This window comes from Mytilus edulis, chromosome 4, assembly GCF_963676685.1.
Source record: "Mytilus edulis chromosome 4, xbMytEdul2.2, whole genome shotgun sequence".
Classification (NCBI taxonomy): Eukaryota; Metazoa; Mollusca; class Bivalvia; order Mytilida; family Mytilidae; genus Mytilus; species Mytilus edulis.
Window position 1 is genome coordinate 85,734,895 of NC_092347.1, and position 23,286 is coordinate 85,758,180.

Genomic DNA, 23,286 nt, shown 5'->3' on the forward strand with positions numbered 1-23,286 from the left:
TTATTTATAACTGTTGATGTAAATGTCCTTTGGTTTTGTGAGTCTTTGTTTACTCCTTGGTTTTGATTGTTATTGTCTTGAACATGTTTCATCGACTCTCTACCCATTAACATTCCTTTTTTTTATATTGTCTTTGAGACATTGTACAGATTCTTTGTGTTGCATTGTTCAATCTTTATTTGATCTACACAACCGATACTGTGTTATTTTGAATATAATACTTTTAAATCATAATCATTATATTTCATGATTGGAATTGAGGTTTTTATTTTTAGTTTTGATTTTATATTTATAAAACCAGGCATAGTTTATTTTTAGTTTTCTATGTTGTGTCATATGTACCTTTGTTTGTTTTTTTTTTTTTTTTTTTTAGCCATGGCGTTGTCAGTTTATTTCGATTTATGAGTTTGACTGTCCCTCTGGTATCTTTCGTCCCTCTTTTATCATAGTTTTTGTTAATTCAGTTTTCACAATAATGATATTGAATTATTCCTTTTAAAATAATAAGACATATAATTTGATCGAATAAACATTGGTAACAAGTATCATGGTATTACTTATTCGCTGCTTAATCACGTAGAAAAATACGTATTTCTACATAATATATATCGTACATAAAGTATTATTCATCATACATTGCAATGTTTAGGTTTCCTTCACTGGAGTTAACTTTGAAGGCCGTATTTTGACCTATAACGGTTTACTATATTGTGACTTGTATTGAGATTTGTCTCATTGGCACTGATACCTCATCTTCTTATATATATTTCCACTTGTTGCAAATCTCTCAAACAGTTTATTGATCAAAAGTTAAATAATTCCGTTTCATTCATTTTGAATCCGCAAAACCACATTAAATGATTTCAATAAAACTTGTGGGAAATCTACACTCTATACTCCCCTATGTCAGTCTGTACCTTAAATCTACTTTTATTCGATTTGATAACATAATCAGTTGTAATTCTGCTGGATTTTGTATATTGTTTGGTCATTTGTTTTTTCTAAATAATCCATGTGACAGTGACGTCATCAACATTCATTTTCGAGATTTACTCCTTAAAAATAGAATTAAAAATTAAAATCATAATTTTCTATGGATTTTTTTTTTTTTAAGTTATTTTCATTTTTCAAAATATTCTAAAAAAATTGGTGCACATTATTAAATAACACGCTACGCGGGATATTCAGTATGCTCCACATTTTCATGTTTTTTTCTTCCTAGAAAAAAGCAGTAGTACAGTCATTCCTTAAATATTCTCAAATGTTTTCGAGATCAATGACAAGACTATGTATAATAGGTATACCAATGTTATCGCGATTTTATTGTTCCTTTTACAATTTTTTACGTATCCTTTACAGTTGGGTTAACTGAAACAACAGATTTTGCAATAGTGAAAGGCAAGTCTCTTTACATTTGCAAAGTTGCAAAACTCATAAAACTAAAGCAAAGAGACATAAACTATATCTCTTCAATCATATAGTGACAAAACTAATGATGATCTACATGCATTAAGTACATCGTTGTACTTTGGAATGAAATTTAAAATAACCGATGAATCTCAGTGGAAGCTTTCTGTGAAATACATATCACGCAAAATGACAAATAGGAAAATTGAATAGATGGTTAACAATCATATGTAAATACATTCATACATGTAAGCCTTGTAAAGTCAGAGAATTTAACAATATAAGACGTGTGTTTTACATATTCCAATGAGAAATTCAAATTTCAAGATTGTATAAGATGAGATATATTGAAAAATTCAAGACATTGTCATCAAAATTTAAATCTTACGACTTAGGACGAATTATTTTACTTATTAAGGAAAATAAAAGTTCGACAGCAAATTATCATATAATCATTATCCAAATACAGAATTATAATTTTGAATATATTCAGAAATATGACAGTTCTTGTCCATTCGTTTTTGATGCGTTTTGTTATTTGATTTTGCCATGTGTAATTATGGACTTTCCGAATTGATTTTCCTCTAAGTATTTTTGTGATTTTACTTTTTTCAATTAAAGAACATGTGTTGGCCTTTGCTGAAAAAATGTCCCATTGAAGCGATAATTTGAAATATGTATATTTTAAAATATTCACACAATATCTTATGTGTCATAAAAAAAAAACATATTATATAATTGCCTGTGTTCATATTAAAGAACTATGACGAATTATGTCTTCTTAAAAAATTGAATGATGTGTATACAATAACAATGATAGCACTGTTTTACGCATTTTGACGACTTTAATCAAATTCAAGATAAAGGGTAGGTTGTAAGTTGTAAACGGGAAACATAATACATATTGTAATCAACAAAATTGAGAATGGAAATAGGGAATGTGTCAAAGAGACAACAACCCGACCATATAACAGACAACAGCATGTTGTTATAATGAATACGAAAAAAACCAAAAGAGATCAAAGGACGTGAAGAGGGCAACACACTGTTAGTTCATATTTTAAAGGCGTCTTTAAAATAAAAATAATTGGATTCATGTCCTTTTTTGGATAAATAAGGTTTGAATTTTCAAACATTTTTACCTAGAGTATCACGGAAGAGACATTTATTGTCAAAATTACCATCTGGTAATGTTAAATTGTTATTCCTAATGTTTTTTCACCAAATATGTCCTGAATATACAAACACTGTAAGGTTATTGCCCTCGAGACAGATAATTTTCAGTCTGCTTACATTCATACTATGAAAATGATTAAGAATTGCAGAATTGTGCAATTCAAAGATAAGAGTTCTGTTAACGTCAATTTAATATCTTTTTAACCTTTATACCAGCCGTTTATATATTGGAAATGAATAACAAGTCTTCCAATGTGTCTGAAGTCATTTAGTGCACACATAAAGTAGTTTTACCTCTGGTAGGGATAAAACATTGCTAGACAATTATTTTATTAAGCGTTATTATGCACGACATTTATTTTAAAGGCAAATTACTTTACTACTATAACATCATTTAAACTTCACATACGCGCATTTCAGTGTGCATTAAACAATAGAATCGAATTCAGAAGACACATTATTTTCAAATTCTACGTAAAGAAATCATTAACGTAAAAATATGAGCTGTCATTAAAATAAAAATATCGTGGTAATTTGCTTTGATTATAGTTGTAAAAACCCGATTATATATTCTCCATTTTTAAGAAACTTAAACTAAAGCGTTGACACACGATGGCTAGGAGTGTTTTCGAAACTATTTCATCGCAGTGTAATCAATTGCTATTTCAGCCGAGGTTGACAAGTAAAAACACAATTAGAAAATTACTACCACACGTTCATATATCTATGACACCTTGTAAGCATATGTGGTTCAGTTGTTTGTTGTATAAAGTTAGTGGTTCAACACAGACGAGATACCGTGGATTCTTTTTTTTTCTCTAAAAAATACTTTTATTGCACTTTTCTTTGCTAATGACAATTAACTCGACCTGCAGCAGTTGGTCTAGTATCCCTGTGAATTAGTGAAAACACAATCAGGGAAATCACATGACATATATTGAAAAACTTAAGGCATTGTCATCAAAACTTAAATCAAACGAATATGAGGAATTATTCTATTTATTAATCAGAACAAAAGTTCGGCAGAAATGATCAAATAATCATTATTCAAATAGAGAATTTTAAGATTTAAACATAGTCAATTGAAGAAAATATATTGGCCTTTGCTGACAAAAGAAATCCTTTTTAGCGATGATTTGAAATATATATTTTAAAATATTTGTACAAAATGTTAAGTTTTATAGATAAAAAAAAATCATGTAATATAATTACCTGTGTCCATATATTAGAACCGTGACTAAGTATGTTTTATGAAAAAACTTGAATGGTGTGTAAACAATTACAATGATAGCATTGTTATACGGATTTTGACTACGTAAAATTAGATTCGAGACGGGAGGGGAAAAGGGAGAAGGGTTGTAAGCGGAAAAAATAAAGCATATTGAAATCAATGCAGGTTGTCATAATAAAAAAGAAAACAAAATCAAGAGGGCAACAAGCAGTCTTTAACAATTCAATGTTGTCTTTTCAATAAAATATACGGAGAAGTAAATTGAAGACATTTTTTCCTTTATGGTTAAGAACAAATTGTGAATTTTCAAATATTAATGTCAAAATGGCAATTTGGTACTGTTAAATTGTAACCCTTAAATTTTTTACCAAACATGTCATAAATATAAAAACTGTAAACCAAATCACAGAAGACAATGGGATGGATACACTGTAAGGTTATTGCCTTTGAGACAGATAATTCTCAGTCTGATTACATTCATACTATAGAAATGAATTTGAATGTCATCATTGTGCAATTCAAAGATAAGACTTCTGTTAACGTCAATGTTATATCTTTTTAACATTGATACAAGCCGTTTATATATTGGAAATGAATTAGAAGTCTTCCAATGTGTCTGAAGTCATTCAATGTATAAATAAAGCAGTTTTACTTCTGGTAGGGATAAAACATTGTTAGAAAAATATTTTATTAGGGATTTATTCGCACGACATTTATCTTTAAGGCAAATTACTTTACTGCAACAATCAAACTTAACGTAGAAAACACATACTCGCATTTCAGTGTGCATTAAACCATAGAATCGACCTCAAACGACACATTATTTTCAAACTCGACGTAAAGAAAACATTAACGTAAGAAAAAATGAGCTGTCTTTAAAAAAACTATCGGGCAAAATTGCTTTGATAATAGATAAACGGATTATTTATTGTATCATATATTCGCCATTTGAAAGTATCTTACACACGATGGCTAGGAGTGTTTTCAAAATTATTTCATCGCTGTGTAATCAATGGCTATTTTAAATGAGGTTGGAAAAAAAGTAAAATCACAAAAATACTGAACTCCGAAGAAATTGTAAAACGGAAAGTCTCTAATCAAATGGCAAAATCAAATGATAAAACACATCAAACGAATGGACAACAACTGTCATATTCCTGACTTGGTAAAGGCATTTTCAAATGTAGAAATTGTTGCTTGAACCTGGTTTTATAGCGCTTCTCCTCTCACTTGTTTGACAGTAGCATCAAATTCCATTATATTTACAACGATGCGTATACAAAACAGACATTATAGGTAAAATAGTCAAAATAAGGGTACAGCAAAGCAAGAACATATAAGCTAAACACTAAATAAAATTGAGAATGGAAATGGGGAATGTGTCTAAGCGACAACAACCACACATTCGTTTACCTATGGTTCCTTGTAAGAAAGTGTGTTTGAGTTGTTTGTTGTATATTGATTTAGGTTAATGACAGACTAGATACCATGGACTTTTTTTTCTCTAAAAACATATTTCTACTGCACTTTATTTTGCTTTAATGACAACTTACCCAACCTACAGCAGTTGGCCGAGTAATGTTGTGAATTATGTGAATTACTCACAGAATAACCAGTCAAATTATCCAATGAACTCATACATTAAGTCACACAATTTTGGAATAGATACAGGTTTGTACGGCGTATACCGTGTATTCATTATTGTTTGGTGGATACCAATTTCGCGGATTTATTGGATAGAGGCTAACCACGAATTTAGACTTTTAACATAATTGTAGGCAGACTTTGGACAGACGATGAAATAAAGTATTTACGACAATACAATTGTTCTTAAATCCACTTAAATTTGTAACCACGAAAATAATGAATCTACATAACGTATTGATGTTGTGGACGACTTTTTGTTTAAAACACCCATTTGATTGTAAATGTTAATGATTTATTTACTTAATTTATCAAGACTCACAAACAAATGAGAATGAAATATATTTTACTGTCTGCCAAGTTTTACAAAACAAGTTACTAGTTCTTTCTTTTATGCAATTGATTTAGTTTTTCAAGCAATAAAAACACAATCATTGTATACACTGCTGTTGTTCTAATGCACACATCCAATTCGTTATTTGCAAAACAGAATGTCGATCATTCTAATTGACAGTCAAAATGTGTTATTCTATGACTGGGTTCCGCTTTTCAAAGTCCAAGCTAAATCGTCACTATGTGATTTAATGACGCCGATTAATTGTGGGCTTTGTTCAATTTTGTAATTTACCTTTAAACTAAGTTTAAGAGCATTGAAACCAAAAATCCCAAAAAGGTTTGCTGAAAACGGCTTAGACAATCAATTTCTTAGGTCAGAAAATCCTTGGTAAATCATGATTCTATTTACAATAAACGACAGATCTACTGAATAATAAAAATAGATGTTCCCAAAAGATCATCGAACTTTGATATCTTTTTGGTTTCCTCAATCTAGTTTCTTTTAGTTAGCTCACCTGGCCCAAAAGGCTGAAAGAGTTTTTATCATTACTTGGAGTCCGTCGTCCGTCGTCGTCCGTCGTCGTCGTTAACATTTTACATTTTGAACTTCTTCTAGATAACCACTAAATGAAATCAAACTTTCCATGCATATTATTTTTGAGGTGCTGACCAAGTGTTGTTGCTTTGAAGCTGATCCATCGTCCAAGATGGCCACCAGAGAGTGACATAATTTAAGATAGAACCCAATGGTAAACACAGGCAAAGGCATGCATGCATGCATTTTCCTAATGAGGTGTTGACTAAGTGTTAGTCGATCATTCACCCAAGATGGCTGCCAGCAGTAGACTTAGTTTAACATAAGACCCTATGAGAAAGACATACACATGCATTTACTAAACAGTCACTAAATAGAATGGAATCAATCATGATCTTAATCATTATTAGTGTATCGGGTGGGAATCTTGGACCTCAAGATTTTTCTTATTAAAAGTTTATGGCTGATTGTCTTTTTGTCGATTTCTTTTCGGACGTGGTGTTTTATGGATATGTTTGCATTTATCTACTCTCTCTTTAAACAAATAAATAATTCTTGAATTGACATCCATTAAACATATACCCATTGAATAAATACTTTTCAAACTGGTTAATAGTAAAATAACTGATTGTGAATCGAAATTCATTTTCCTTTACCACCAAATTCACTAAAAAAATTCAATCATTGCGGAAGAAATACATATATTAAGGAACGATCTTAACATTTTGAATAATGACATTGTATGAGGAAATATAGCCCTATTTCCTTATCATAATGCACTATTTATTGTTAGATTAATGTCATAAGATTGCTATTTCAATATTTACTCCCACATCGTCGTTATTGTATATGATCGATTTTATATATTGGCGTTCAGAACTAAGTTGTTCCAAATCGTAACAATTACAGAAGCAATATGAAAGTAGTTATTATAAAAAAAGGAAGATGTGGTTTGATTGACCATATCGACAAAACTCCACTAAGGACAAAAGAAGTTTACAGATACAAATCACCGTATGTACTTCAACAATGAGCAAACGCCATACAAATTTGAAAATAGAAACAGTAAATGTGTCAGAATCAACAACTCTAGTTCAATGAAATGTATTGAAATTTTGATACGACAGTTCCTTTTCATATAAAGGCGCTTATTTTTTGGCGAATGGGATCACATTGGTAAATTCCTTATTACAATACATCATATCTGTAACATTATGTTAAATGTTTGAATTTTTTTTAGAGGTAATACAATATTATTAAATCTCATTGGACTTATTCTAACCTTTAACAAGAATTCTGGACTCAAAGACATGATAAATAAATCTTCCAAACTTTTGTTCTTTAAATGTTCAATGAAACTACAACGCCTTGTTCAAGAAGAAGCGTGGTATGCCTCAACTGTTTTTTTTTTTGTTTTTTTTAGGTTCTCCATTCTTTGATAAATTCCCCATTTTTCATTCTCAATTTTATTATAATTTGTTTATACAAAAGGAAAGAACAAACAACGGGACAAATTTACAAACGAAGAAAAAAAGACAATAACATAGTGAAAAGAAAAACGACTGGATAAAACCGCTGAGGCTTAATTTTAAGTATAATTGTTATTCATTATGAAGAAATATATAAAAAGAATGATTTTTTACAACTGCATTAATAAAATTTTAAGAAAAAATACAAACATATATCGTAATTAGAGTATAATATTTATTGTTTAGGTTATATTATAAGATTATTGTTTCAATCATTACTCCCACATATTTCGTTATTGTATTTGATTGATTGCATATACCGACATCATAAAAGAATTTCCACTCAACTCAAGTGCAGAAAAAAAAATCCGTGTGGATAATAAATAAAAGGTAAGTAACTATATTTAATCGTACGGTCTTAAACAATTAAATTCCGCATCGCAAGGTAAAAAAAGATTTAATTTAATAATATTTTAAATTTCAATAGTATTCAATTACCTATCAATACCAGGTATACTGACTACTGGGCTGGTAATACACCCGAGAATGAAACGTCTCTCTGCAATGGCATTGACCTTAATGGTTGAACAACTCGTCATAGTTTTCATGCTTATGATAAGGTACCCCTGACCTCTGCATTTCGTCTACCTAAGAAATAAAACTGCATGAGGTACAACAAATACGAACTTTAAAAATAAGGAAATCCAGATGTTGTAAAAAGTTATGCTACATCTAACTTCGGTCATCTATATTTCGAGAAAAACATAACGAAGTTTCTAATAATTCAACATTTAATAAACAGTTTATTTACATAAATAAAGGCAACAGTAGTATACCGCTGTTCAAACTCATAAATCCATGGACAAAAAACAAAATAGTGGTAACAAACTAAAACTGAGGGAAACGTATTTAACATAAGAGGAGAACAACGACACAACACTACAATGTAACACACACAGAAACGACAAAGCATCAGACAAAATCCCACGAGAATAACAAATATGACATCAAAACCAAATACATGAATTTGGGATAGACAAGTACCGTGACACGTCTTATCGCAATGTAAAAATGACATTTTATGTAAATAAATTTCGGTACCAAGTGCACACTTTGACGAGTAATGTGTGTTATGTAATGATCCAGACAAAAATTAAACAGCTATACTCAAATCAAATATAACATTAAAAGTTTAACAAAAATGCCAAACTCCAGGGTAAATTAACAAATGGAACTCCATATAAACTGACAAAATCAACCCTATCAATTGATAAAGTTAAACACAATCAAAACAGGCTTCATAGCTTTAAATAGGGAACATATGATCTTTCATTTTAAACAATTAAAAAAAAATCTGATAACAGATACATTTTATTCAATATCTGAATATATTTTCGAACACACTTGCTATTTGGTTTATGACACGACGGGAAATAAGTCTTTTATCAGTGATATAACATGTAGACACGGGAGTGGTTGCGTATAAACTGATGATATCATCAGTGAAATAAAACTCATCTTACCATGACATCGAACAAGTGCTTGTCATAATTCGCAGACGTATAAAATTTCCAGTAGACATTTGTAGTGTGTACATCAGACTCAACAGTGGTGCATAAACGAAGACCGTTTTAAATTCAAAATCAAGGTTAAAGTTGGAGTGCATTTCACACGAAAAATCAAAAAGATTGTATTATATTTAACAAAATACAATTATGCCTAAGGGAATAAAAAAAGAAAGAAATAAAAGAGATATTTGTAATAGACTGGTGATACCATTGGAATGAAGCATTTATCATTGATTGCAAAAAAATCATTTCTAATGAAAAAAATTCAAATGATCCATCCTTTTATATCCCAGACGACCGCTTTGTCTACATAAGACTAACCAGTGACTCCCGAATAAAAAAAGTTTAAACTCCAAATCAGAAACGATTTGGAGAGCAGTGAAAAGCTAAACTTCAGAATATATGCCAAAAATTGATAGAGGATTTTTCGTTATGAAAAAGAAAGACCTAATTGTTTTGTATAATTTATCAGGGGAAACCAGTTCCTGCTACCAAAGAAAGAGTTTATACATTTAAGTTGAAATCATTCCCTCAAAAGCTTATATCTTGACTTTCATCTAGAAATCGACAATGAGGGTCGGTTGATAACAAAACTTTACGACAAATGATATTATTTCAGCTTTCCAATTGTGAACTTTCCATTTCTAAGTAGCAACATTCCAGCAGCACCTGCATACGGGGTATATATCTTCCAATTGATGCGATATTCCCGTGCTTGTATATCCTATCATGATTTTCTTGATAGAGTGTTGCTGCTCACAAGGAAGCTATTAAAACAAGAGTTCCAAATGGTGAAGTTAAAATCCTCCCTTCGTAAATGTTACGGACGCCATCACGAGTTGGTTGACCGTTATGGAATAACAGATGATATCGGATATGTTACTTACGTCGTAACTACAATCCCCTTCCTTTTAATGAATGTGACCTACTGAATTAGACTATTTACCGGAATTGTTATAACATGAGAAACACGACGGGTGCCATATGTGGAGCAGGATCCGCTTACCCTTCTGGAGCACCTGAGATCACCCCTAGTATTTGTTGGGGTTCGTGTTGCTTATTCGTTAGTTTTCTATGTGGTGTCATGTGTACTGTTGTTTGTTTGTTTGTCTTTTTAATTTTTAGCCATGGTGTTGTCAGTTTATTTTCGATTTATGCGTTTGACAGTCCCTCTAGTATCTTTCGTCACTCTTTAAATGGACACCAGCTTCATTTAGATAATTGGTCAGAATATGTTTTTTGAAAAGAAAACAATAGAAAATGTCTATTTGTTGCTCCATTTTTCTTGAAAAGAATTCTATACATCCTCGGTATCTAACCTGTCTCTAGTCGTACACCACGTGTCAATAATGAATTAGGAACAGTTTACCTTTGAAAATCTTAGTTCACCAACATTTGACTTGTTTGCATTTGTGTTGTTTGATCCTAAGTTTTCTGTAGAATATGATTTGTGTTAAGTACTAATGTCTTTTCCGTTTTTCTTTTTTTAGTGAAAGAGTTCCATACATAAATATCTGACTGATCATAAGTCATAATCAACAGAATACCGAAACCGTCAAAACACTCTTGCTTGTCTATTATTATCAATCTGAGTTATAATTTAAGATTTCTGTATTCTTGACAAGAAGACATATATAGCCATATTCAAAGTTCATTAGCACCAATGTTCGTTAAACAAAATTATTATTATCAATCTGAGTTATGATTTAAGATTTCTGTATTCTTGACCAGAAGACATATATAGCCATATTCAAAGATTAGCACCAATGTTCGTTAAACAAAATATTCTTTAACGTGAAGGACATATTATAATGGATACAGATGTACTAAAGAATATAAGCATCAATTTTATTATCCTATGCATTAAAACGTAATGTGTTCAATGTATATAAAGCTTTTATTTAAAGGATAATTAGTTCTCATAGTTAGAGTTGCTTGCTATGCATCAGATCCTTCAACCCTTTCATCAAATAGAATATATAAAGCAAGATCCAATCTGTATGAAATAATCAGATGAGACACTTTATTACTACAAACATGTTAATTAAACCTTTTGTGAGGTGTACCTATCAAGTCAATAAATAAAGGTTTAGTACCAGAATTACATTTTAAACAAGTATATTGAAATACGAGAATGTCATAGGACAATGTCATGGTAATTATAAGTTATGTTATCTACGTGTTTTAATTATTTATTATCTAATTTTGTATTTATTTATGATGCATGATAGACATATATTCATATAATCTGGTACGATGTAAATACATTACAAAAAACACAGCACATTTGTTTTTCGACTACCGTATGACTTTGTAGAAAAAGCTAATAACATTTTGTTTTTATATTGATTAAATAAACCCGTTATCCGGAAACACATGGAAACTGGTAATAAGTTATAAATCATCCCAAAATTCGGATGAACAATGAAATTCTGAAAATAACGCCAGATGATATGAATACTTTATTATAATATAATAGCATTATTTATCTATTGATATTATATTAATTTTTGTAAACGACTAACAATAAGCAGTTTATCTACCTGAAGAATCTCTGAACTTCTGGTACTAATGAAACAAGGACTTTCACTAAAATAGCTGTGTCAATGGAGTTATTGTTAACAGCGTGTTCACAACTGTTGTTGGATGTTTCTTCCATAGTTTGACCTATTCGGTGTACCTGCATCTCCATATATATACATTCAAAGGAATTACGACATGAAGGGCTAAACAACGATTCGTATATATTGATTGTTTTCCAACAAGATCAAATTACCACTGTTTTCATAAAAATATAGTTGTAAAACATCTATCAGTACATAAAAGTTATGACCCTTCAATTGTGCTTTTTTTGTTGTTGTAACGTCTTATTTTTAATGTTTTGTTAATATAAACATTCGTACCTCTTGTGGTGGAAGAATACTTTGGGTCGTAGGTTGTGTCCAGTGTTTTACTAAAGCCTTTATAAGTAAATTAACAAAAAACATACTATGATTTACAGTTTGATCCAAATGCATTAAGACACATTGACATACCTCTTGACATATATCTATAATAACATCTACAGATAAAAATGACACATTATCTCTAGATAATCCAGGTGATTCCAATAGAATAACATTAAGGACACTTAAAAGATATACAGAAATAAAACAAAATACCGAACTCCAAGATACAAACCAACAAAATCAAACGGAAACATATATTCCTGACAAGAAAATGATGTGTTAAACTTGGTCTCATTGCTAGCCTAACCTGCCACTTTTACGCCAGTTGTTTGCAAATGTATAAATATATGTAAATTTATATTAAGTTTGCCTGTTTATACTGACTTACTCAATCGTTCTTTTTTTTAAATTGTTTAATAGACTGTTGATTTGTGGTCGCATAGTTCCACTTCTGAACCCCAAAATTGTCACATTAACTCTGTGGAGGGTTATGGGTGAGTTTGGAAGCTAGGCCCTCCTTCTTGGCATACTATTGGGTTAATTCTGACTTTACGTTACCTGTCAACTCAAACCCTTCTTATTATGGGACCGGCGGGTCCCTTTTTTTCAAAAGTATTTTGCTTGTAATTAATACTCCAGACGCGCTTTTCGTCTACATAAGACTAATCAGTGACGCTCAGATCAAAATAGATATAAAGCCAAAAGTACAAAAGTTGAAGAGCATTGAGGAACCAAAATTCTAAAAATGGTGCCAAATACGGATAAGGTTATTTGTGCATGGGATAAGAACATTATTAGTATTTCAAAAAAAAACATAGAAATTTATAAAAATGACCATATAATTGATATTCATTGATATTCATTGCAACACCGAAGTGCTGACTACTGGGATGGTGATACCCTCGGGGAAGAAACGTCCACCTACAGTGGCATCGACCCAGTGGTGTCAAAAGTAAAAGTACCATGCTTATAATTTGATACACCAGACGCGCGTTTCGTCTACATAAGTGTTTGGTTGCTCAAACAATTGTTTTTTTTACTATAACGGAACCATACATTACTGTCATACAAATCGGAGGTTAAGCTAGGTATGCAACCTAATTTCACCCACTATTTTCAACGATAAATGTTTGTACCAAGTGAGGAACAGGACAAATGATTTTATTGCATTCCTTTGGTTGATAAATAGTCTAACGGTTGTTGTTGTCAGTTTTAATGGATTTCCCCTTTTGAATTTACCGTGGACTTTATTTTTATTAATACCTTTTTGTGTCTTTTTTGTATCAAGCAGGTATTCGCCATTCCTTGAATTATGATATTTGACCAACCCATATGTTGCAAGTTTCTTTTTTTTTATTTAATGTGTCCATATACGAGAAGCATTTAGAAGCATTTCAAAAGTATTTTCATTTGGAGTTAATGTATCCCAGCTTGCCTATTGTCTACAAAATTGACCACTTATGCGATCTTCCGGTATCGATTATTTATTCTACGTACAATTTGCTTTTTTTCCCCATCAGATCACTAGTGTTTGTTTTTTGTTTAAGCTTTCTTAACTTTTCATATTCTATTCCTTTTTTGCCTTATGCCCGCGTCACACTGTCCCGATTTTTACGCCGATGGCAACACGATAATGGAAATTTTCAAAATCGGGACTAATCGTATCCAGATCGGACTATTCGTAGTGTCATCTTTAACCATCGGCCACTTTTTCTAGCCTTCGGGGACAACTTCGGGAAGGGTTCTAAATTTTTTAACATGTTAAAAAATCCCCGAAGGTGCGTCCAATGTTGAGGCTTCGTATTGAGTTCGTATCACCATCCTCACCATCGTCATGTCACCGGGAATGCATCTTTGCATATCGTATTGAATTCGTGTTTCCATCGTTTCCGTCGGGCAGTTTTGACATTACGATGTCTACACGAATGAATCACGAAGATACCCGAAGGTCTTACGATGGCAACACGACTTCGTGAAGACCTCGTAATCCCGTAGTGTTGCCATCGAATAAATGTACGAAGGCGACAAGATGGAACTACGACGGCAATAAATCCAGCTAAATTAAAGTTAATTTTCGCGCTAAAATACATTGAAAGTGCCATGCGCGATATGCACTGGTCAGTCTAATACGACAGTTAAGAAAGACGTTCATAAAAAACATGGAGCTCATATTATGATTCTATGAGAACAAGAAAGGCGACAGCGTTGTTTCTATTAATTCAAATGGAACAAGAAGAGCAGCTATTACAGGCTCAGGATTTACTTTTACAAGTAAAATATTATTTTTTGTCAATTTTTCATATCAAATAACATAATGAAAATCATAAACGCGCCTCGTACATCAACACTGCAAGTACACGTATATAGGGAAACCAACTTTTTCATTATTCTGATTTTTTATGTATCGTCTGATACGTGTCACACGAATGTTTACTCCATAACCATTTTGTTTTCTATATGTCATATTTTGCCGCATTTGTTGCTTTCCCAACACCCTTCCTTTTGTCTATATTATTATGATATTCTCCTGGAAAGAGCTCTTTTTGAATAAAAGGGATCAACGATCACCATTATCTTACCTTTAAGAGAGATCAGTAAACATGGGCATAATTATGGGTGATTATTCAGACTAGTGCATACATTTTACAGTTCAAACAAGGCAATGCCGAGCGTGGCATCCCCTCGTATGTAACATATTGGGGACAAATATGGACACTATATTTGTATATGACACATGCAGAAAATGGTAAATTGAATATGCATATTTGATACATATAAAATTGAGAATGGAAATGGGGAATGTGTCAAAGAGACAATAACCCGACCAAATAAAAAAACAACAGCAGAGGGTCCCCAACAGGTCTTCAATGTAGCGAGAAATTCCCGCACCCGGAGGCGTCCTTCAGCTGACCCCTAAACAAATATATACTAGTCCAGTGATAATGAACGCCATGCTAATTTCCAAATTGTACACAAGAAACTAAAATTAAAATAATACAAGACTAACAAAGGCCAGAGGCTCCTGACTTGGGACAGGCGCAAAAATGCGACGGGGTTAAACATGTTTGTGAGATCTCAACCCTCCCCCGATACCTCTAACCAATGTAGAAAAGTAAACGCATAACAATACGCACATTAAAATTCAGTTCAAGAGAAGTCCGAGTCTGATGTCAGAAGATGTAACCAAAGAAAATAAACAAAATAACAATAATACATAAATAACAACAGACTACTAGCAGTTAACTGACATGTCAGCTCCAGACTTCAATTAAACTGACTGAAATATTATGATTAAGATTAAGATTATGAATATATAAACTATTTTTTTAGAAATCAACTAAAACATTCAGTAACTGGAAATACCTTAAATATTGTCTTTAGAACCAGCAGGTAAAAAAATGAGCAACCAATTTCCTGTGTATTATGCTATTTCAAGGAGAAAAAAACAAGTCCATCTGCATGACCTTGACCTTTGGCCTTGAACGTAAAAAATGTCAGATCATTACAAGGAGGAACAATATACCAAATGTGGTTAAAATCTTTTGAAGCATATTGGTTTTAGAGTGTCCACAAGGGTGATATTGCCTTGTATTACAACTGCCACTGTGACCTTGACCTTTGAACTTTAAAGTCAATAGCGCTTAAGATATTCTTAACGAGTAACACCATACCAAGTTTTGAGCATTTTGGTTTTAGAGTGTCCATAATAATTTTATATACACGCAACTTACATGTAGTAGGCGAGGGGATAATAAACTAAGTTTTATAAGAATTAGACAAAAAGATCGATTTCCCGCCATGCATGGCAGACTTGACGTACAGAAACGATATGTTGTCGATATTCTGATCGTATCTTTTAGACATCGTATGGCCATCGCGCCATCATCGTAATCCATCGTGTAGCCTTCGTAATCCATCGTGTAGCTTTCGTTATCCATCGTTAAGACTACGGCTGAGATATGAAGCTTAAATACCCGTCTTCGGTTAACCTTCGTATGTCCATCTTTTGCTATCGTATATAATTTCGGCACCATCGTATAGACTTCCTTATTCATCGTACTTGCTTCGGTCACTTTTTGGTATTTTAACGAGATCGGGACCAACTTCGTACGAACTTACAATTTTCGCATTCGGGTGTCCATCGTATATAAAAATCGGGACAGTGTGACGCGGGCATTATGAAGCGTTTTTTCCAGAAATTTCAACGCAGTGAAATTCAATTATCATCTTTCAGTGACTACTACGTACCAGTAATTAGTCTACAGATGTTTTCTGTCATATGTCAAATATTAACATTGTGAAATGACACAATTAAGATTTCAAAACGCACAACACCTGTTTATAGTACTATTTATTTATTTATGTATTTGTATTATTTATAAGGTACCTTCGTTTTACAAAATCAAAAGGCCAAAATTGTAAAACGTTTGAAAACAAAATGGGTCTATTAACAATATAACATGTTGGTATGTGCATTTTCGTTAGTTTATAAACTGGAAAGTAACCAAGTTAACAAAAACACAGAATGTAGTTCTCCAATCATACCAAAACATATTTACACAAAAGTTACATGTCAGATATTACACTAAGCAGCTTTATCGAATCCAACTGTGTTTATAAGCATTCTCATATACGCTTACTAGTATGCCAAAACATAATGATAAGTTTAATTAGACTAAAATACATCGGAACCAACAAGTCGAATATGCAGCAACCAAACTATCATAATGCCTAACATTTAAAACGTTATATATATAAATGAAAACAAAAAGAACATAACAACGACGTATACAAAAGTAAAGAGATGTATTACGATTGTCAAAGACACATACAAATCTGACTTTACTATTGAAAAAGACTACATACCATTTTTGTATACGTCTGCATAACACTCACGATTGTCGCTTAAAAACCCTAGTCAGAAGACCAAATCAATTAGTAAGTTGTTAAGCATTGAAAACCATGCAAAAAGTTTTGCCAAATCTGACTTGGGTTATATATGGCTTTAACACAAGCAAGATATAGACACACATATTCCTATTGAATATTTAATGCTTACCCTTCCGGAGCACTTGATATCACCCCTAGTTTTTGGTGGGGTCCGTGTTGTTATTCTTTAGTTTTCTATGTTGTGTCATGTGTACTATTGTTTGTCTTTTTCATTTTTGGACATGGCGTTGTCAGTTTATTTTCGATTTATGAATTTGACTGTCCCTCTGGTATCTTTCGTGCTTTTTTTAACATGTCAGATAGGACAACAAGTAGCCTTATCGAATCCGACGGTGTTTATAAGAACCATCATATACGCTTATGAACAAAAATTATGATAAGTTTAATGAAACTGAAATGCATCGGAACCAACAAGACGAATATGCAGCAACCAAAGTATGCCTAACATTTAAAACGTTATAGATTAATGAAAACAAACGTGCCATAACAACGATATGTACAAAAATAAGGAGATGTGTTGTCAAAGAAACATAGAAATCTGACTACACTAGTGATAAAGACTACATATCATGTTTTATAAGTCTGCATAACACTCACGATTGGCGCTAGAAAACCCAGTCAGAAGACCAAATCAATTAGTAAGTTGTTAAGCATTGAAAACCATGCACAAAGTTGTGCCAAATCGGACATTGGTCACATATTCCTTTAACGCAAGATATAGACACACATATTTCTATTATACATATATGAATATTTGTCATAAATCATAGACAATTAACTTACAAACAGAGACGTAAATACCTAGCCATTTTTTCACACTACAAAGTCGACGAAAAATAGACAACGCCACACAAGTGTTTGCAACAACGTTTAGCTTTTGATTTGGCCATTTTATAAGGGACATTCCGTTTTGAACTTCCCTTCGTTATCAGTATCTCTGTCTTTTTACTTTTTGCATACATCAAACATCTTCTTTTTAAATATTATCAATATGTACAATTTTGTGGTTATAATGTTTACAGATTTTAGAACTGTAAATTGTTAAGAATAATTTAAGTATGCTAAAAGCTTGTGGTTGTTAGGAAATAAGTTTGCCATTGTTTATCTGTCGGTTTGGGCTGTTAGTCGAATGAAATGTATATCCACATTTTTTTCTGAGTCCATGTAATGCAATAGTAAAACTGTCATTATTCATTTTGGATGACAAGGTTGCTCTACATTCATTCTTAGATCAGAATGACAAATTGCTAAGAAAAACAATTAATTTTATTGAATAAAAGCAAGTTATTCCTAATTAAGTTGTTATCAAAACATTCCAAAACTATGATCTTTCTAATCAGATCATATAAACTCAAAGTAATCCATAATGTGATAATTGAAAAGGAATGGCTTTCATACATTTCGAACACATCACTGTTTTTTATACATCTGAAATAACGTTATAAGAATTATAGTTACGCTCCATCTGTTCAATACGTAAAGCGTCTATTTGATCCTGATCGTAATTTCCGGAATGATAATCGTCATAATCACTTTTGAGCGTAGTGGAAGATACCTCCTTTGAATTTGGTGTACCTCCATTTGAGTATTGGTACAAATTAACCATTTCGTCGCCCTTGCTTAATTCCATATCATTTTTGTTATAATTATTAATATTTTGATGTCTAGGAGATCCATGATATGATCCTTTGAGCTCCGAGAAAGACGTATTCGTCGAACACTGTCGTCGATGTCCAAAGTGGCGTCGTCTCTGTCGACACTGACATTTTATTATTCTACAATATGCATTTTTAAATTCTTTGCTTGAGCAAGCGTATATTATTGGGTTTATCATAGAATTACAATATCCAAGCCAAAAAGCCACTTTAAACAATATCTCCGGAATATAGCAGAATTGACATAAGGCACCTGAAAAAAAAACAATATATGAAAAATCATTATTAAGGTGAAATCAGTTAACTTCATTAATCAATTTATAGTTGATAAATGGGTGTTCAGTGCAAGTTTGAAATAGATATAGGAAGATGTGGTGTGAGTGCCAATGAAACAACTCTCCATACAAATAACAATTTAAAAAGTAAACCATTATAGGTTAAAGTACGGCCTTCAACACGGAGCCTTAGCTCACACCGAACAACAAGCTATAAAGGGCCCCAAAATTACTAGTGTAAAACCATTCAAACGGGAAAACCAACGGTCTAATCTATATAAACAAAACGAGAAACGAGAAACACGTATATATTACATAAACAAACGACAACTACTGTACATCAGATTCCTGACTTAGGACAGGTGCAAACATTTGCAGCGGGATTAAACGTTTTAATGGATCCAAACCTTCTCCCTTTTTCTGAAACAATAGCATAACATCAAACGTTTTAATGGATCCAAACCTTCTCCCTTTGACAAATGTCAAATTTGTACAATGAAGGACATGTGCACACTCAATACATCTAAACATTAAATAATATTGTCTATGCCATAGGTTTTTTGAAAAGTACGAAATTACTAAATGAAATAAAATATATGCGTTGAAAGACAGATTACACGACAAAAACAGTCATCAGTTGCGCTCGAATAGAAAATGTTAAAAAGGCTAATTATAGAATGAAGTTGAAGCATTAAGGGCCTAGAATTTCTAAAGGTTTTGTAGAAGAAAAAAAAGATAAGGTAATCTATTCCATAAGTAATAGTTGAACAATTGTATGTAACTGTACCCTGAATTTTAAAGAACAGACTTATGTATATTATGATTTCATCATTTTTTTTTTTGCATGATCAGTTAACTAAAATAAAATAATCTACCCACGCATTTCTATGATAATACCCTTTCTTCCCACGTAATCCGTCGACGGAGCTTTATGTATTGTTATGCTCAAGAATCGGAAAAAGATAATTCTTCAAACATGACTGCAAAATCCCACTAAGAATGAAAAGATATTAAATTACAAAGCGGCGTTATCATATATCGATCATAATTACGACAACAGTTGAACATCATCTACAATGGTAAAGGTGTGCTATTACAAACAAGCGAGTTGTAAAGCCTTTGTTAAGATACATTTTTCATGTTCTGAAATGTTAAATTTACTCAAAACTGAGTTCATTACCTCTTCAAAGTTACCAATTATTACCAATGCATAAGGTGTTATTACTTCGTTATTTGTTAATCTTCTTTGTACAAACAATCAAACCTGATATCTAGGATGAATTTATACAGAGTTTAGACTACCGTAGTTTACCGATGCTTAAATCTTCTAATACATTTTAGAAGACACATCAAAATTACAAACAAAAGCTTAGGATGGGTTGGATCTAATAAAAAATAGAAAATCAAGGTGCATCGTTAAATCAATTAAAACCACACTAGTTTCCATTTATAAGCATAAAACATCGAAATGCTTTTTTATGATATGTAATGATAAGGGTTCTTTACCGAACACTAACTTTATGATATAAATCTTTCTATTGCTTACAATTTCGTAAATATCACAATGCTAGTTATCTTACATTGAAAGGTGCAAATAACAAGATGAGTGTGTTTAGATTTAACTAATTCTTATTGCGTTTTGAGGATTTGAAATACCAACTCACTAGTTGTAAATGTCACAATTTAGTTACATGAGTCTCAACAGTGATTTTCACGGTAGTAAAAGCACATGTTAAAAACTGCATAGTTTAGGAAATTTTCATTCAACTATGTTTTAAAGGCAATCTAAAATTATACTGTTGATTCATTTTTCTCGTGGGTATCAATTTTCGAGGTTTATGAAAAACATTTTCGTGGATATTTGATTTCGTGGTTTTGCAAAAGTCTGAATACATTCTTATAGAAAATTTGTAATTCGTTGTTCATTAGAATCACGAAAATTGGTATCCAACGAATATTAATGAATTCACAGTATAATGTATATAGTTAAAACAACGAAATACTTGAGGCTAATTTGCTGCAGATATTACTCTGAAATATACTTTCATGGCTTTATTCCCCAGCAAATTCTTTGGTATTTGGTTTTTATGTTATATTTAATATTCTCGTGGGATTTTGTCTGATACTTGGTCCGTTTCTGTGTGTGTTAGTTACATTGTAGTGTTGTGTCGTTGTTCTCCTCTTATATTTATGCGTTTCCCTCAGTTTGAGTTTGTTACCCCAATTTTGTTTTTTGTCCATGGATTTATGAGTTTATACAGCGGTATACTACTGTTGCCTTTATTTTGGATGAAATACAAAGATAATGAAAAACATAGATTTAAATTTAACGTTGATGTGAAAGAAATCCAACAGCATAAGTAATGGGAAAATAAGTTTTAGCAGTGGACAAGTCTCTTCAATATGTCTAAATCGTTACAAGTTCTAAATTGTAAAACGACAGAATTCAATGTCTAATTTCTTCCAGATGAGTACATTGTGCTTGCTTTTAGTTACTACGTGAAGACTTGACATACTTTCAAAAATAAACACTTTTCTATTTTCGATTTTTGATGTCTATGAAGATGTTTTGATGGGTTGTTTTGACTTTAAACCCATATCTTTTCCTATTAGGTTCTAGTAATACAAATACTTTTGCATATCAACATTCAACAACACCAGTTCCTGCAGTACAACTTTTATTTTCAAAAAGGAAAACTTTAAAAACTATCAAAAACAGCATTTTTAATTAAGTAGGTTAGGTTCTGTATTAAAACTGTCATTTATTTTCAATTATTGATTGCAAAACGTGAAGCAAATACCCATATATGGTATCTTAAATGACACTTATTCGAAGCTACAGTATTTAACCGAAAAAAAACCACTACTCACAGTGATACTTTAATGTTCCATATTCTTGGTTTGATTCACAATAAGCTGTTGCTTTCAAAAATATATAAAGTTAATCGTAGGGTGAGAGATGCTTTTCTTTTCCAACGACTTTTAAATGAGGCAAATAACATAATTAAGATGGATGACAAGTTAGCAGAAGGGTGATGATAACAAAAGCTCAAGAAAACCGTCGGTTCAAAAAGTTAATGAGCAACACGAACCCTTGGAAATAACCTTAGTCAGAATTAAGAGCCCTTTAGGGATATTTTTTGTTTGCTAAAGACACCCAACATGTAGATCAAACAGAGAAAGAATTCTGTGATAAAAAGCATTTGATTAACAGTCAACTAGATCGTTATTGCTGCCAGAACTGATCAAAGAGATGGCTTCAATTTTGCATGTTTGCAGCTTTTGGTATTACCCTTTCCGTACTGAAACACATCATGTTTTCTTGTTAATATTGACACAAATACGCAGTTTGTTATTCATTAGACACATTACAGTCAAATTACATATAAAACGAAAAATGTTATGCAAGAAATCTATGAAAATAATAATTTGAAGATTTTTCCAATCACATAACGTTACGTAATGTGTCATTTTTACCTCATTATAGTATAATCATATAAAATTTTACACCCACACTTCCCAGCACAGTGGGTAATTTTCTTTATGTATGTTGTCGTCTAAAGAAGGAAGAAGTATCAGACCAAGTTTCCTGTTTAATACCGAAGTAATATTCAAAAGTGGAATAGAAAATTATTTCCTAGTTGTCAGAATTAGGCTTTAGTAATATCAATTAAGTTAGCATCACGGATCCTGTTAGATCATAATTTATATTATGAATCACACTTGGTATTTTATAATTCGTTTCTTATTTCATGACATTTAAAAAACGTTGTATATGTATTTACTTCACATATCCTTAAAAACAATAACACATTTGAAAAGAACATCTACCATAAAGAAAATGGTATTAACAACTGCTCTTTTAACACTTGTTTCATGTATTTGGTTTTGATTTTATATTTGTTATTCTCGTGGGATTTTGTCTGATGCTTGGTCCGTTTCTGTGTGTGTTACATTGTAGTGTTGTGTCGTTGTTTACCTCTTATGTTTGGTGCGTTTCCCTCAGTTCTAGTTTGTTACCCCGATTTTGTTTTTTTCCCATGGATTTATGAGTTTGAACAGCGGTATACTACTGTTGCCTTTATTTGTTTG

At 31.8% G+C, this 23,286-nt stretch overlaps 1 protein-coding gene across 1 annotated transcript in view; it reads right to left on the reverse strand.

Moving 5' to 3' along the window:
• Nucleotides 1–18,512: 18,512 nt before the first annotated feature.
• LOC139520849 (alpha-1D adrenergic receptor-like) overlaps nucleotides 18,513–23,286 on the reverse strand; it is a 52,134-nt gene continuing 47,360 nt past the window's right edge. The window contains exon 2 of the mRNA XM_071313840.1: nucleotides 18,513–19,172. Coding sequence (XP_071169941.1) covers nucleotides 18,685–19,172 — 488 coding nt within the window. The 3' untranslated portion in view covers nucleotides 18,513–18,684. The remainder of the gene's footprint in view (nucleotides 19,173–23,286) is intronic.